The sequence below is a fragment of the Colletotrichum tamarilloi genome (genome assembly GCF_030869305.1).
Source record: "Colletotrichum tamarilloi strain Tom-12 chromosome Unknown Scaffold_58.1, whole genome shotgun sequence".
NCBI lineage: Eukaryota > Fungi > Ascomycota > Sordariomycetes > Glomerellales > Glomerellaceae > Colletotrichum > Colletotrichum tamarilloi.
In genome coordinates, this window is record NW_026849440.1 from 165,871 (window position 1) to 181,793 (window position 15,923).

General features: G+C 52.6%; 8 protein-coding genes across 8 annotated transcripts; 4 read left to right on the top strand and 4 right to left on the bottom strand.

Moving 5' to 3' along the window:
* Positions 1-2,027: 2,027 nt before the first annotated feature.
* Positions 2,028-2,580, top strand: CTAM01_11183 (uncharacterized protein; the record flags this gene model as incomplete). Its single annotated transcript, XM_060527194.1, has 2 exons — positions 2,028-2,225; positions 2,314-2,580. The coding sequence occupies 2 exons, from the start codon at positions 2,028-2,030 to the stop codon at positions 2,578-2,580; spliced, it is 465 nt and encodes a 154-aa protein (XP_060378205.1).
* Positions 2,581-3,621: 1,041 nt separating this feature from the next.
* CTAM01_11184 (uncharacterized protein) lies at positions 3,622-3,930 on the bottom strand (the record flags this gene model as incomplete). Its single annotated transcript, XM_060527195.1, has 1 exon — positions 3,622-3,930. One exon carries the CDS (start codon positions 3,928-3,930, stop codon positions 3,622-3,624), a length of 309 nt encoding a protein of 102 aa, XP_060378206.1.
* A 92-nt stretch (positions 3,931-4,022) lies between these two features.
* CTAM01_11185 (uncharacterized protein) lies at positions 4,023-4,148 on the bottom strand (the record flags this gene model as incomplete). Its single annotated transcript, XM_060527196.1, has 1 exon — positions 4,023-4,148. One exon carries the CDS (start codon positions 4,146-4,148, stop codon positions 4,023-4,025), a length of 126 nt encoding a protein of 41 aa, XP_060378207.1.
* A 1,475-nt stretch (positions 4,149-5,623) lies between these two features.
* Positions 5,624-6,572, top strand: CTAM01_11186 (short chain dehydrogenase; the record flags this gene model as incomplete). The annotated part of the gene is made up of 3 exons (XM_060527197.1): positions 5,624-5,841; positions 5,968-6,316; positions 6,372-6,572. 3 exons carry the CDS (start codon positions 5,624-5,626, stop codon positions 6,570-6,572), a joined length of 768 nt encoding a protein of 255 aa, XP_060378208.1.
* Positions 6,573-7,338: 766 nt separating this feature from the next.
* CTAM01_11187 (uncharacterized protein) lies at positions 7,339-9,057 on the bottom strand (the record flags this gene model as incomplete). Its single annotated transcript, XM_060527198.1, has 1 exon — positions 7,339-9,057. The coding sequence occupies one exon, from the start codon at positions 9,055-9,057 to the stop codon at positions 7,339-7,341; it is 1,719 nt and encodes a 572-aa protein (XP_060378209.1).
* A 1,632-nt stretch (positions 9,058-10,689) lies between these two features.
* CTAM01_11188 (uncharacterized protein) lies at positions 10,690-10,941 on the bottom strand (the record flags this gene model as incomplete). Its single annotated transcript, XM_060527199.1, has 1 exon — positions 10,690-10,941. The coding sequence occupies one exon, from the start codon at positions 10,939-10,941 to the stop codon at positions 10,690-10,692; it is 252 nt and encodes an 83-aa protein (XP_060378210.1).
* Positions 10,942-12,631: 1,690 nt separating this feature from the next.
* On the top strand, positions 12,632-13,140 carry CTAM01_11189 (uncharacterized protein; the record flags this gene model as incomplete). Its single annotated transcript, XM_060527200.1, has 2 exons — positions 12,632-12,724; positions 12,796-13,140. 2 exons carry the CDS (start codon positions 12,632-12,634, stop codon positions 13,138-13,140), a joined length of 438 nt encoding a protein of 145 aa, XP_060378211.1.
* An 843-nt stretch (positions 13,141-13,983) lies between these two features.
* Positions 13,984-14,232, top strand: CTAM01_11190 (uncharacterized protein; the record flags this gene model as incomplete). Its single annotated transcript, XM_060527201.1, has 1 exon — positions 13,984-14,232. One exon carries the CDS (start codon positions 13,984-13,986, stop codon positions 14,230-14,232), a length of 249 nt encoding a protein of 82 aa, XP_060378212.1.
* Positions 14,233-15,923: the final 1,691 nt, after the last annotated feature.

Sequence of the window (15,923 nt, forward strand, 5' to 3'; positions counted from 1 at the left end):
GCTGCGACGAAATGGCAAGAAGTGGAAGGTTGGCAAATGCTGTTTGTTTTGTGGATGAATCGATGAATGGGGAAGCTGTGAGTTATATCAAAAGTGGGCAGATATCAACTCTTGGCATTCCCTTTGTTGACGAATTGGCATCAGAGGATTCTTCCTTTTTATGATGCTACTGTATTACAGAGTAAGTAATCAATAACACCTCACGTCACATGTCTGGAAATCCCACATGCAGTTCTCAGCAATGCCAACACTTTTGAGACCTAAATTGCATTACTTGGATAATTCGCCTCCGCGATGAGCGCAAAGTGGCTGGATAGCTTCAATCATCAGGTTATCATCAGATTCATTATCGGGCTACTAAACTATAGTACTCACCCTTGGCCTTCACGTCCACTCTCGAGCGACTTGAATTTGCCGGTATGCGAGAGTTGATTCTCTGATACTGCTATGTAATGACTGCGGTGTGATGGTATAGATTCCTACCCGCTTCCAGAGCTTCCTCATTAGGGAGGCCTTCGGGCGACCAGCCTTTCCAACGGCGATGACAACTTGACAGACATTGTCATCCGACTCACCCGACATGGGTATTCGTCGCCGCCATTTCCAAGCCTCACTCTCTTAGACGTTGTCGAAGGTCTTGCTGCACGCCAAATCAATTCCCTCAAACACCTGGTAACACGGCGTCGACTGCGTTCTGGAACGACAGCAGACAGAGGGATTGCAGAGGACTCTCGACCGTGATGTGGGCGTGAAGTCGGTTTCTATTTCCGAGTGACGCTCGGAGCAGAGCCAAGAGCGCCTCGCCCCCATCTCTCCGTCTTGGCGATAATCAACCGAGAATGGAACTTTGGGGAAATAGTGGCGTCGCGTAGCGTTATTCGACGGGAGCAAAAGGGAAATTGAGTGGTGGCTGCAGGAGTTTCAGGGCAACAGACGGCGCCAAGTTTCCCCTTGGCCCGCCCCTGTCCTTTGCATCTGGGCAGTACAGTAATAGTGGGCACGTGCGCGACTGGAAATGTTCCAGACTCTTATATCCATCACGGCTTCAGCGACGGAACTTCCCTCTCGGTAACTAACGGTAGATGGCTTTGAGCGGGCAGTGAGTGAGACGTACCGGAACCTCTGAGGTGGTTCTTGAGAAATCTAGGCCTAGTTCTGAAACTATTCTTCATGTAGAAATGGACTGGTGAAAGAGTGATCCAAATGATGCTGAGACCTTGTCAGCCACTTTGTGGCAAATGCGGAGGCTTGATTCGTATGTGCTTGTTCTGTGGCACTATATCCCACATCTCCTCATGAGATGTGACCACATCAATCAGTACAGTTCATAAAGCTCTGATCCTATATGTTTCAATCTAATGGGAGTAAAAGGTGAGATGTCATAGCATGAGTTGGTCGCCAGCCCACATGACAGAGACAACAACAGGGAATTGAAATATGCAAGCTTTGCAGATCTCTGGACGACTTCTGCCTACGCCCTTACATTTGTCTTACAGGTGCCTATTCTCGATAGAATAAGGAGAAAGATAATCGAGAAGTCAATGGTGTATAAGTAACACAATTCAAGTGATTCTCAATGAAAATGCAGTTTCATGTGAACACTCTTAGTTAGTAAGAGCTTCATATTGGTCAAGAAAGCTTTCTATGGATATTCAAGGCTGAATACAAGATCTCAAGGCTGTAGGGGCTGAGGAGGGATTCCATGTCGGATTTCTAGAAATACAATGTTGCCAGGCGTGAATGTCATTGAAGCTTCTAGACAACTCATGCTTGAAACAAATCTTTCTAGTACAACATATCGAAAAGTACTTATTCGAATATAAGTAAGTAGATGCTAAATAGCCGAATTGAACATCATCTGACAGTCAATCCTGATACATTATCGACTTACACATAAGTCACGCGGAATTCCAAACAACGTCTTAAATTGTCCCCTCAATTATATTCAGTTCAGAATTGTATCATAATTTACGCCCAACCTCCGCCAAGTAACCTTCAGCTTCTAGACAGCCAACCGGCAAGAAGCAATGATAGAAAAAACCGAGCAGTCGCCATGTTCCGAAGATGGTCATCAAATCATCGTGGTCCCCTCTGAGCCGTCTCCCGCGTACTCAATGTCATCTACGCCATGGCGTGACCCTGAGCCCGGCGAAGCGCCTTGGAAGAGTCAGTCATGGGCAGGAGATATCCGAGATCTCGAAGATCAACTGAAAGAACTCCAAGCGGTAACTTGAAACCTAAGCCTTCCCCAGTCCCCGCCTGTGGAACTCGGAATTTTGTAAAGCGCACTTACTAACGTACAAATGTGTAAAGGAATACGAAGGGTACGTTGCTCGTGCTCAGGAATACGTGCTGATGCAGATGGAGGAGATGGAGAGGTTGGCCAAGGAAATCCGGCATCTCCATCAGGAACTGGACACCGCGAAAAAGGTCAATGACATCGAGAAGATGCAGCGCCAGAACGCGTTGACTCTTATTGATGCCGCTAAGCGGGAACTTGGCGTTCCCACCAGCAACTACAACTCCAAGACGTCATTCATGAGGGTACTGGCTACATTGGGCTTTTCTCGCCGTGAGTGATCTTGTCAAAAGAAAGATGTTTGGTACGGAGAAGGGAATGCGGGTCGGGTAGGCGCCAATATCTGCGTGATAGTTATATTTTGATATTCCTGGAATTAGACGATGGCCTATTGCTCGATCATAAAACCCGAACTTTGTGACCACGTGAGAACGTCATGCATATCCATAGGTAAATCAGATACAAGATCTGTTTTTCCAGCATCTGAACTTTTCATGTTGGGCACCTGGCGGTAACAGCATCTCCATTGATGCCCTCACGTAGGCCACGCGAATAGGCTTCGAATACTACTTGGGGAAAGCTGGACAATCACCAGACGAACCTATCCATCATCTTGTCACGGCATGTATTACCCAGTCCCTCTCATTAAGAACGACAAAATCGCCGAAAGACTACAGCCTATGTTGAGCGAGGCTTACGCTGAATAGGCGGCTGGGCTGGTTCTGTTTATCGACAACGAATAGCTACAACTTCTACTGCAATATTCCATCATCACTTGTGTTGTGAGGGAAAGGAGGAACCTTGCGGCGGGCTTGGGACATGTGTTCCGCGAGACCAAGTCGCTATTCTCCACCCCTGTGCCTATTATTGTTTTCGAAGGTACTTGTAGTTAGTTGCAAGACACTTTTTCATTGTGATACAAGCGTTATTGTTTGTGTGTCTAAAAGGCAAGTAATGCCACCAAGTAGTTACCAACTTGAGGCAGCGGATCACTTTCAGTCTCTCTAGTTCTCAACCTTCTACACGTTACCTTACCTATGCCTTCTTTAACGTCTTGGGTATCTACCTCATTACGATCCTCCTTTTCTCACCGGCCTGCTTGACCATCGCCAACCAACCTTCTACTTTGCGACTTGATCCAGTGCCGCTCTACTCAATTTCTTCCGATGTACACGCGCGCCATCCAATCCTGGCTGCACAGGTTCGTTGGATGACCACGGGGGCGCAGTGTAGCCCTCCAAATGACGGCCATAGCCTTTGCGAAAGCGGTTTGGTCCACAGACGTCGTCGTCTGCGTCGAATACCTCATAGCCCGGCTCGTACTAGTCGGGTTGCTCCGCCACCAGCCTTCTTCGGTGGGCTCGCTCAACTTTCAGGTAGTTCTCCGGGTTGATCTCGTAAGGCGGGTACTTGGGGTCAAGAATCCGCGTGTAGAAGGCGACAGGGTCGTCACGGAAATAGTAGCCGGCCATCATGTCATCCCAACCGGCCCACCAATTCTCGTCTATTCTCTCCGGTGACTCCAGATGAAGGATTGTGACAGTTTCCAGACGCTCCATGTGACGTAGCTCTGAGCAATAGTTGTAGTAGAACAACTCGCAGTCTGTTCCAAGAATGATGACCTTGCGCATCGTCGGACATTCAGCTTGGCGTGAAAGCGCTGGAGATGCGTCCGAGATTCGAGGCAGGTGTGAAGTAGGGGAGGCGACGGCGCAGATGATGGCTAGGGGCACTGCCTGTAGGCAGGTGGTTCTTCGCCGTACACAATCTGGCGGGGTTCCATGGCAAGTTCCCAGATGCGTCGACGCACTTCGAGGGGGAGCAGGGGAAAGCAGTCAAAAGTGGGCATCGTGGACCGCTACGAGCCAGATATGGGTTACCGTGGAGGCTCCAATCTGATTGGGAGAATAAGCTAGAGGCGCAAAGGTGGTGATTGTTGGAAGAGTGAAGTTGGATTTTCCCCCTCTGTCTCCATAGACGGCCCAGTGATATATAGATCTATGGGTCTGACTGCGCCGCACACAGCTAACTTCCCAAGCCGGTTAGCAATACTGGCCAGGAACACGTCCAACATACGCTCAACTTGGCTTGAGACTACCAGTCGATGGAGCTTAAATCATCTTCAATCCTCGAAGCCGGATGCTCTCATTGTGGTTCAGTCCCGGGTTATAAACAGAGCCCCTCAAATGAGTATCGTATTCCCTCTATTCTTATTAGTCCATGTTTCTAAGCCGGCTCTAGTTTCCTTGCGATCGCCACTCCCCTTTCTGAGACCTTTTTCACATTGCAGCAGTTTTCTTGCAATCTTACTTGACCATTGTCAGATGCTTTTCGATTGTCATTACCACTCCACTTATGTCAAGTATCGCCTTGGGCCACTTGTTGAGCAGCCCATATTTGGTTCCTACTGGGATATAAAAGGCGAGGCCTGAATCGATTAACACGCAGCTGGCTTGCCATGCCCCTAGACTTGACGGCCATAAACTGCTCCCTGCTGCATAACTTGGGGTGATCACCACTCCCTGCCAGTATTGCTACCCATACTTGATCGTCGAACATATAGTGTTTTTTGTGTTCTCGCCCTGTTTCCACACTTGTATCCAGTTATGAATACCCCAGAGAATGTAATCAGTGAAGGTGCACATCTCTCAACAGAGCCTTCCATCGTCGTTTTTTCATTCGCACTCGCCCACTCACTCATCTTGATCAGAGGAATCATATCAGCTTGTACAATAGCCCTCTCTCTTCACCGTTGTGATCGTCCCCTACTTTCTTCACATTGGCTGCAACAGATACACCAACGTGAGCAAATAGTGAACCAAGGCGGAAGTATACACCTCAATGACAATCGCCTACTCAAGTCATTCAGCTCCATTAACAACCGTCCGATCGACACAAGCCTTGAGCAACAACATCAGATGGAGAGCAAACACCCCCATCGACCGATCTCCAACATATCAAACAGCCCCCACTGATATCCGCCTGCACGGAACCTCCTCTATCAACGTCACATCGTCCCGAGTATCATCGCTCAAAGAAAAGCCGACTGCACCCCCGCTCATATCTTCCGGCCCCACCGGATCCGCGATCGCGGAAGCAGGGGGAACGTAACAATGACCCTCACACCTCAGACACCCTATCACATCGGCTCAAGATCGGCTCGACCACCACCCCGCAACAAGCTCGACGTTCACCATTATTTCGATCAGAGGGATCGAAAGCTCAATACACCTCCCAGCCTCGCAACAAGAAAGCCAGACTCACAACTCACCAGCCCTCCAAAAGCTCAACCACCGAAGCGCACACACAACCACCACAATCACAATGCCCTTCCCCTCCAAAACAGCCCTCATCACAGGCGCGACATCCGGCATAGGCCTCGCCCTCGCCGAGCGCCTAATCGCAAACGGCACCTTGGTCATCGCCGTCGGCCGCCGCGAAGACCGCCTCGACGCCCTCGTCTCCGCCCACGGCGCCGATAAAGTCGCCGCCGAGCCGTTTGATATCGCCGACCTCGCGGCCCTGCCGGCGTGGGTCGAGAAGTGAGTTTACCTCGTCTCTACATCCTCTCCGTCATGAAAGCACGGCAACGTCACCAGAGATACCTCAACTGCCAGCCCCCTCCATCCCACATATCGACAACATGCTAAAACTAACAAACCTTCCAGAATAACATCAACCCACCCAACCCTAGACACAATCATCCTCAACGCAGGCATCCAACGCAGCATAGACTTCACTTCCCCCTCCACAATCTCCCTCCCCTCCGTCTCAGCAGAGCTAATAACAAACTACCTCGCCCCAATCCACCTCATCACCCACTTCCTCCCACACCTCCAATCTCTCAACACCAGCATCAGCACCGCTCGAACAACGACATCCATAATCCTCGTCTCCTCGGGCCTAGCCCTCGTCCCGATCCCCCGCTGCCCAAACTACTGCGCCACCAAATCCGCCCTCCACTCCCTCGCCTGGTCCCTCCGCGCCCAGCTGCAGTCGAGCCCGTCCTCCGCCCACGTCCGCGTCATCGAGGTCGTCCCGCCCGCCGTGCAGACGGAGCTGCAGGCAGCAGCCGGACCTGGTCGCGGCGGGCCAGACCAACTTTGGTATGCCTCTGGAAGAGTTCACCGACGAGACCTGGGCCGCGCTCGAGAAGGGGGAGGAGGATGAAATCATCGTTGGGCCGGCCAAGAATTTTGCTCACGTCGAGACGGACAAGAAAAAGATGTTTGACAAGATGGCGGAATCATTCAAGTCGGGCAACAAAGCATAGACTAAATAGGGTTACGCACCGTACACCTTGGTTATAATCAATCACTTGGCGCTGTTAATATGGACAAAACAAATGTTGGGCATCAATCTGTATTGTGCCTATTGCTATGCTAACTACGTTCCTGTCCTGTCAGCCGCCATCATCATGATCGTCGGGGCGACTTTCCAGCCAGCGCCGACGAAACGACTGCGAATTTGTGTTTGCTTTAGATGTAGAGAATTCCCACGAGGACCTTAAAGAGAAAATGAAAAGCAAGCGTCTCACGTCGTCCGGGCTCATCCGATTCCATCTCAGGAAATTTTTCCGAGTCCCGTCGCGCAGAACCAAAGTTCCATGTTCACTTGAGAAGAAAGAAACCCAAGCTTGGCCCAAATCTTTCCTTACTCCACTGCCCCAATGGTATATCTTTCTCTCGATCCGTCCAGCTCCAAGACTGTTGTGAGTCTGTGAGGTGTTGCTTGTCCAGAGCCATGCGAGGAATATCAGTAGCGAGAGGCTGTCGATAATCCCATGACTTGGTTAAGAATGTAAAAGAAGTGAAAATGAATTTGTGAGTCAACCAAGCCTCGGATGCTGAAATGTAAAATGAGCCACCTAACCCCTTGAAAAGAACACCATATGATTCGTAAGAGCGCGCCAGACCGTCCAACCCATCGTTCAATCCTGCAGGGTATGGGGCCGAGGGTCAACCTCCCCCTCATGCAGGTCGTCAATAAGGAAAGACATAGGTGTGCATAGTCGTCGTAACGTCCGGGGACCAACAAGTCTACGCAAGAATGCCGCTCTTGCGCTTCTCGGCGCTGGTCAAGACCAGCATGGGCGCCTTGCGCTGTCCGTCCGCTACTTCAACACCGGCGCGTTGGGCCGAGTTCTTGAAGACGCTGGCGAAGCTGTTCTCGCCGCTCTCGTTGCTGCCAATGCTGTCAACACTCTTGCGAGTTCTTTGACGGGAGCTCGGGCGGTCGGAGCCAATAGCTCCCCAGCTGCCGTTGGTCGAAGTTCTTGAGCTAGGCAAGGAGCAGTCGATATCGCCGGCAAGGCTGCCGGATCCACTGCGACCAGAGTCGGACTCATTGTCGGTGATGGGGGTACCAGACTCTTCCTCAGCACTCTCTGAGACCGGGCTCATGCTACCATTGGAACTGCCTGGGCCCTTTCTACGCTCACGTCCAGCACGGACAAGGTTGTGCACTGCAGATCGGCGGGCGCGGGTGGCAAAGTTCTTGCTGCCCTCCATCTTTGCAATGGGCTTGGCCTTCAACTCCTCAATGGAAGGAGGTCCACGAGGCTGACGAATGGGGTGCTCGCCGGCGCGTCCCTGACCGGGCCCGTAGCCGCCGGACAAAGGAGTCAACGGGAAAGAGGCCGTTTTGGGACCAGCAGACTTGGGAGGCTCTTGGGAAGGCGAAAGGCTGGCCTGGTTGTTACCGTTCAGAGCAAGCGACATGACTTTCTTATGGCCACGGCGAAAGGCATTCGCCGACGGGGGAGGCAGAGGAGCAACCTCAGAGGGTGACTCGTAGCGCTTGGGAGGGGTTGTAGTACGATACGGAGTGGCGTGGTTCTCGGGAGGAGGGGACACCTGGACGCGAGGAGCTTGCTGCTGCTGCTGCTGCTGCTGCTGTTGCTGCTGCTGAGCCAAGGCGGCGTATATCTGAGTCAGCTGAGCCTGCTGGTCGATTTGCCCCTGGTCAATGTAGTAGCCTTGTTGACGGGTAACGGGGTCGTAGTACGTGTAGACCTGTTGCTGAGGCTGCTGCATCTGTCCCATCATCGACTGCTGGATGCTCTGAAGCTGTTGCTGCTGCTGGTACATGGCGAGCTGTTGCTGCTGAATCTGTTGCTGGGCGCCTTGCAGATTCAGGCCCTGGAATTGTTGAGCAGCGGCCTGAACACTGAGAAGCTGTTGCTGAAGACGCTGCTGCTGCTGAGCAAGGTACATGTTGGTGGCAACCAGCTGGGCGTACAAGCTCGGGTCCATCTGTTCCTGCTCATCGAAGTGAATCTCAGGAGGAGCAAGAACCTGCTCAGCGCTGTAATGCTGGCTGGAGGGAACAGACTGGTAGGCTTGCTGCTGCTGCTGCTGCTGCTGCTGCTGCTGACCAGCATACCGAGGAAGGGCTGTCTTGGGGCCGTTGTACTGGTTACCCTGGGCCTGGGCATACATGTTGGAGCTCAGGTTGTTGCTCCTAGCAGCAAAAGACTGAGACGTGGGCGAAGCAACGTTGGCGTTGTTGGTAGCGGAAAAGTTGGCGGCGGTAGCGGACTTCGGAGCGGTTCTCAAACCAGCAAGAAGATGGGAGCGGCTGGTACGGGGAGTAGGCGCCCCATTGTCGGCGGCGTTGCTGCCGGGAGTGGCGCTGGACAGCGATAGAGGCTTGACGGGGCCACCGCGGCGCGAGGCGAGACCTCCGCCAGGCATGGCGAGGCTGTTGCCCGAGGAGAAGTTTGTTGAGTTCATTTGAGCGAGACCGCCTGCGTCCATTGCTCAGACGGGAATCGATGTCGGTCGCGGAAATGAGTTGGCGGAATTGCCGGGTTATCCGAGTTGTCGAGACTCAGAAAATGAGAAATGGAAGCCTTGCAAGTGGCTGAGGCGACCAGGTCGAATTACAAGAAGGATAGTGGAAGAATGCGGAGCGCAGCCTGTCAAGAGAGATATTGTGATACTCGGTTGGCAGTTTTGTCCGTGAAGGCAGTTTTGTGTCCGAACGATCCTTGGGCGAAATCCGGAGCTAGTCCTGGAATCGTAGCAAAAGGCTGTCGACGGAGTTGTTGAAAGTGCCAAAAAGTCGAAATCCAAAAATCGGCAGTGTTTTGGATGATATCGATTGACGGCGTGGGTGGTGGGTGAGATTAGGTGGTCGCGTAACCGGGCGTCGAGGTCAAGGGAAGACAAAAAATGATTGTAATGATGAAAGAGTGGGCGACAATGTGATGCCGATGAACATGTGTAGACAGCACTGGGGCGTCTGGAGACACTTGGCAAGAAGCGGTTATGGTCGAGGAAAGAGGTGTGGACCACAAAGAACCAACTCTTCTTTGTTCAAGGCGCAAGCGAGAGGATTGTCGCTACAAGGTTGGCAGGAGAAAAAGTTAGGCAACTGTAGCTTCCTCAAGAAACCGAATAGTTGTGGGGTAGCTGCGAACCTGATGTGCCTGCGTCTGGGAGAGTTTGCGTTGCTATACGTCGGATGGGACGGAGCGGTGCTGAAAATTAAGAAGTGGACTTTTTCTCTGATGTATTTGTTGCGAAGAAGAAACGGATGGACGAAGTCGAAGTAGAATACAGTCGATTAAAAAGTGTTTTCTCGGGCAGTTTGGGTTGTTGTGTGTCGATGGTCTAGACAGGATGCAAAATGCACAATGCGATTGCTGGCGGATTGGTCCGGTTTCCTTTTTGTTCCTTCTGATTTCGTCTCTTTCGGAGGATGGTGGAAGAATTTGGCGTGCGGTGGTGGTGGTCGAGCGAAATTGCGTGGTGGTTGTGGTGAGCAAGCCTTCCAGAACCCCTGAAGAATTTGTGCGGTTGGTTGAAAAAATGATGCGAGACGGATCTCAAGAGAATGCGAAAGCTTTTTGGGCTTTGTGGGCTTTTTTTTTTGTCTTTCTTTTCTTTGAATTTTCTTTTTTATCCTTCCAAAAGACGACGACGATAACGAACAAATCGCAGACCAGAGCGGCGGGGGGAAAGAGGAGGGGGAGAAGGGTTGAAGGAGGGAAAAAAGAAGGGCGGTGAGCTAACGAGAGGAAGAGAGGGCAAAAGTAGAAGTAGAAGATGGAGACTGGCAGCGAGTGGACGGCAAGATATGGAGATGGGATGTGTGTGTGAGTGGTGCGTGTGGTGTGAGTGGATGGGTGGGTGCCGCAGCGGCGGCGTGGGAGGGAAGGAGTGGACGAAGCACAGGCAAGGAGGACAAGGGGTGGATGAAAGGTGTGGTCCAGAGGTGTGGGCAGCGGCGGCAGCAGGAGCACCCAGCAAAGAGAAGAAGGTAAGCAGTATCCGTACCTACCAGCAAGCAGGAGCTGAGCACGAGCAATTGCAGCCCGGTCAGTCGCTGCTGCCAGTTTGAGAGAGAGTCCACTGAAGCAGGAGCAATGCAGTGGCAGGAGACACTCACAATGGAACGGATAGGCAGGAGACGGGGGTGGGTGGAAGGTATGTAGAGGAGAGGGGGGGGAGGAGGGAACCAGACCAGGACGGGCCAGGGCGGCCAAGGCAGACAAGGATGTGAAAGGGCAGGCACCAAGCACCAAGCAGGTGCACCATCCAGGGGAGCCCAAAGAAAGTGGAGATGGGGGACAAGGCCAGGCCGCCAGACAAGGCCCAGGTCCTGCCAGGTCGACGGTCGTGATGCACACCACCCATAGTTCCACGGGGTCCACTTCCACACCCAACTCTACCAATTCAAGGCGAGCGCCTGACCAATCAAGATGGGTGGAGTCAGAGACGGGCGACAAAACAGGCCAATGATGTGATCAAGAACCGAGGACAAGGGTCTCTCGAGTGGGTCAACCATGCCATTTCACGCCAGATCCAGATGTACCTTTGCGCCTTACCTGAGTGCCTTCCCGTACCGCACCCTTTGACTTTTTTCCTTCCTTTTCATTTATGAAGATGCACTAGAAAGGATAGAGAGGTCCTGCTGTGTCTGCATCTGGACTTTCCATAATGGACAGACTCCACTTTCATCTATCCACCACAGCCTGCAGGAAGAAGGAGACAAGGAGGGCACCTACCAGCAAATACCAGAAAGATGAAGGCGAAGTCGCAAGGAGAAAAAAACTAAATAGACTGCACGAATTTTACCAGTGCCACACGCAGAATTACCTGAATATTCCGTACGAATATCCGTGCCTCAAGTGTCCATCAGGGCAAGACCGCGTCGGCAATGCGGCGGCGGCCTGATGGGTCCAGCCGTGGCTTCATCAAAGTTGATTATCCAGTCGAGGAATGCGACTTGGTAACAAGGCACGGCCAGGGATGATGACTGACGGCAGCCGAGCAGCGATCCCATTTCTTTCTCGTTTTCTTCAGTTATTATTGATTATTTATTTTATTTTTTGCTTTCTTACCGGACACTCTATAGTATTATCCGCAACTCTACGTGAAAGCAAAACCATACGGATCAGGTACCTCACCTTCCACACCTCCATACCTTATACCATACCTGCGCGGGTCATATCCGGCAAGACTTGTCTGCTCGGTGCTGAGAGATTGCCCTGCCCCGTGTGTTTGTACATACCTACTTCAGTCGAACCACCCCGACCTGGAAGTTCGAGTTGACTCATGGTACAATGACTGATGCATTACCTCACGACAGAGGACGGGATTCTAATCATTGACTCATTGCAAGCCTTAATATAGGCACCTATGTAGGCATCTTAATGTGCATCGAGCATTGAAAATCATGAGGTGGCCATGTCAGGTGCTCTCTTGCTCTTCCATCACTCCTGCTTCGACCAAGGAGACTTCCTCATCCCGAGATCGAGGTACTGAGTATCCGACGGCGACCCCAACTTGGCTAGTCAATGTGATGAATGGAAGCCTTGTCGGCCAATCACCGCGTAGTCTTCCTTAGGCCAGGAGACGTGACTCGAGGTCAAAGGCAAAGTCGCCCCTCCATCTGCAACATTGTGCCGCCTTGGGCAAGTATCCTTTGTACCTTGTCTCTCGGTCTCTCCTCCTTCCTCAGTCCTCCGGAACTCAACTTCGTCTACGGAGTCCTGCGTACCTGTCTGTACCTTACTGTTTGACAGTGTGGTAAGGTACCTTAGATACGGATACTCCGTAGAGTTCCTCGCAACCTCTGCCAGCTGCAAGTTCCAGCTGCATCCGAGAGCTGTTGCGGGCCTCGCGTTTCTGGCTGCTGCATCCTGCACATCACTGGATTCTGTCACCATCGCCTTCTGCCCTTAGGTGAGTAGCTGCGGCTGCTTCTTGTTAACTGTTCACAATTCACATTTCTGCTCTGATGTCGTTGCACCTGTTTCCAGATTCTGGCCCAAGCATTCTAGCCATATGTGCACAGCTCATGCAGCAGTGCGATGCGTCCATCATGTCCGGCATCGAATCAAACCTACAGACACACAACACCACCACCACCACCACCACCACCACCACCACCACCACCCTCCATCACACCCAGTGGGTGACCCAATCCCAAGGACCTTGGGCCCCAAGGGCGGTGGACCGGAAGGTTAGCAGCACTAATCCTTCGAGCTGGAGCATTATCATTCCACGGCCCTTCGCCCCGGCACTCGCTCAGACTCCCGCGCCATCACGGAGACCATCAACCGCCCACCATCCAACACGATCCAAGACAACAACCGCCTCTGGCATTCCGTCCCATCTGATGGGAATCTCTTTTCCCCCTTCCCCTTGCGACACAACATTGCCTTGCTTTGGGCTCTGGCTCTGGCTTTGGCATCGATTTTCGCCATCGCCATGTCCAAGAGGAATGACTTCTACTCCTCCTCCCGTCGTCTGTTCCAGCTTTCAGCTAGAGCACGAGCGAGTATCAACCCCATCGACTCCATCTCTGTATCAGCAACAGTCTCATCGTGATACTGCTCTTGACCAGAACCCTCAACTCAAGGTGCCGAAAAGTACCTACGGATACATCTTGTGCCTCTGGTACTACACCACTACTACACTACCACAAAACCGCACGTCAATGCAAAGCACCATCACGCACCATCCACTCACCACTCTACCTACCACAGTAGTGTGCTACCCACCATTCTCCAAGTTCTGGCCGTTTTCAGGGGCTAAACTCTCGCTAGAGCCCGGATCGCTGGTCTCCCCGTCTATTGGGTCTACTGTGTAGCTCTCGTTCTCGCTCGCACCGCTACGTCGAACATGCTTCCATGCCACCATGCCTCCTTCTGGTCAAAATTACGATACCGGCCTTATGGAACATGCTCGCCATAGCATAACGTCTCGGTCCAGCTTGCATCAAGAACCATCCAATCCAAACAGGCGACCATTGGCCAGTGTCCAAGACTCCAGATCCCTTGCGAGGACCCCAACCTTTTCCCGTCTAGGTATTCTATTTCTGTGCTGATCAACACGGAGCCGAAGCTCGCCCACCTGGCATTGGAGGAATCCACCGCAAAACGCCGTCTCATCAATCAGCAACGATATCGACGGCCGTTCAAACATTGCCAAGGTGGCCTTTTTTTGCTGCAACACTAGAACAAGACTCTGGTGATCGATCCTTCACCACCTTCAGCCATAACGGCAGCCGCACCCGATCGGGCCCTGGCAAGCTCCCCACCCTTCAATTTGGGTGGCCTGGTCTCGGCGTCCTCGGAAACACAATAACACTTTTGCCATCTAGAGATGATTCGATGGCCATTGATATCCCGACCGCGGGTTGAATGCCTGGGTTCTGTCTCTCTTGGGACCATGACTTCGACCACATTCATCAGGCCGTGTGGCTACTACAGACGATCGTGCTCGAGAATGATTGACATCGGCACAAAAAACGCTTCGCCGCACACTGGACGAAAGCAGATTGGCACCGACAACACGGCGGCGGCACCTCCATCCCCATGGCAAGCTTTGACTGCTTGGACCTCCTCCAGGGGTTCCCCCGTACACCACACGATACTTTCCACTGATGCCGCATCTCCCCGCCAAGGCTTCCCAACTTAATTATCAGCGACTCAACGGTAGTTCATCATTTCTTCGCAAACGCAAAAAGAAGAGGTCAATCCCATACGCCGTAATCTGTTCGCCTGAGGCTGAATAGCCCCGTTACTATTGCGCGTCTCTCCTCGCTCCTGTGGCTCTCCGGCCCTCCCGCTCTTTCCCCTCAAACAAGGCGGCATAAGGTCTGATGTAGTCCGCTCTTGGTTTCTCTGAGAAGGACGACAATCGGGGCAAGCGACATCAGCTGTTTCCGTGTCTCGCTTCCAGCATCTCCCTAACTCATTGTCTGTTGGCCCTGTTTCCCATCAGAAAGCTTAGGGAAGCCTGTTTCACCTCCTTCGATAACACGGTACATGGCGTCGTGGCACCTGTCCGCCTTTCTTTCGCTACACACCTCCACATGCCGAGGTACCCCGCCATCACGCAACGAGTCGTCGCTCAGAATAGCTCCTCGCCACCGGGCAGCCTGGTGGCACAAGTGTGTCTCCCACTTCCCACCTGCTGGACTCGTCATTCTGCACCATGACTTTTCCGTTAGCCCAAACATGGTGGGAAGCTTCTCAGTAATGTTCCCAATCAACATGAAAATGTCTGGAAAGTCGATGTGTTCCTTTACAACTCCACGGTGCCAGCTGGTGTCCTGAAGCTGGGATGACAAGCGTGCTTTCTCGTCAATCACTCAAGGCGGAACACGCTGGCGTAGCCAACTAGACCTTGAAAAGCCGTGTTGAGCCCTCATTCTCCGTCGCCCGCCCGGACCAAGCTACAACAATGGACAAGGAGGCGGACAGTGGCTACGATGCCAACGATGGGGCCTATATGAGATGGACCCACGAACTTGATGGATACGAACCTGTCTGCCACAGCGTCCGGCCACCCCAGGTTCTTACGGAGACTTTCCCCTCGCACTGCCTCTTGATCCCCTTCTGTTTTCGGCCATGTATGCCAGGGGAGGCCACACCTTACAAGGTTTCCCGCAAGGGGCAAGGAACCTGAGACAACACCCGCAGAAGAACACTTCAAGTCTCAACGGCGTTGTCGGTTCTGTGCGCCCGCTAGGATGTGGGCATCAAACCTCCTGAAAAGTACCACAAGGTGACATTCTTGACGGATCTCAACGGGATAGGCCCACTTCCGGGCTGTGACTGTCAGCAAGGAAGGTCCCGAGGGCAAGCCTGTCGCGAGAGCATTTTCGTCTCAATTGCCCAGTGTCAAACTTCAGACACTTTGAACTCATCCGCCTATTGTTGCGCCCAACTGCCATCGCATCACATTCCGATACTGAAAGGTGGCCTTCTTTCAGAGTCATATCCAAGGAGTCGTGGCAGGTTCTTGGTGGCGATAACTTGGGTCCTAAAGGGCCCAACTCCATAGGCCTTTAGGAGAATGCCGTTCAGCCCGCGCTGAACGAGACACGACGGACTGTGGCTAACGTGCCAACTTAGCGTTCGCGGCTATAGCCCCTCCCGGCGCTCCTTGAGTTAAATTGCTTTGTAGAAATACGGGCCCCGCGACGCCGCAGACGCGTCTGCCCTGATGCAAATTACGCGATGGAAGAATGTGTGGCTCTTCCGGCACGAGTCGCAAAGCCACACCAGCCATTCAATCCCAAACCCTCATTTCATTCACAATCCTTTCCCACGTTGCTGACAGGAGCCGAACCCCGCGCTGCGAATATGGCGTTCCCGGCTTCG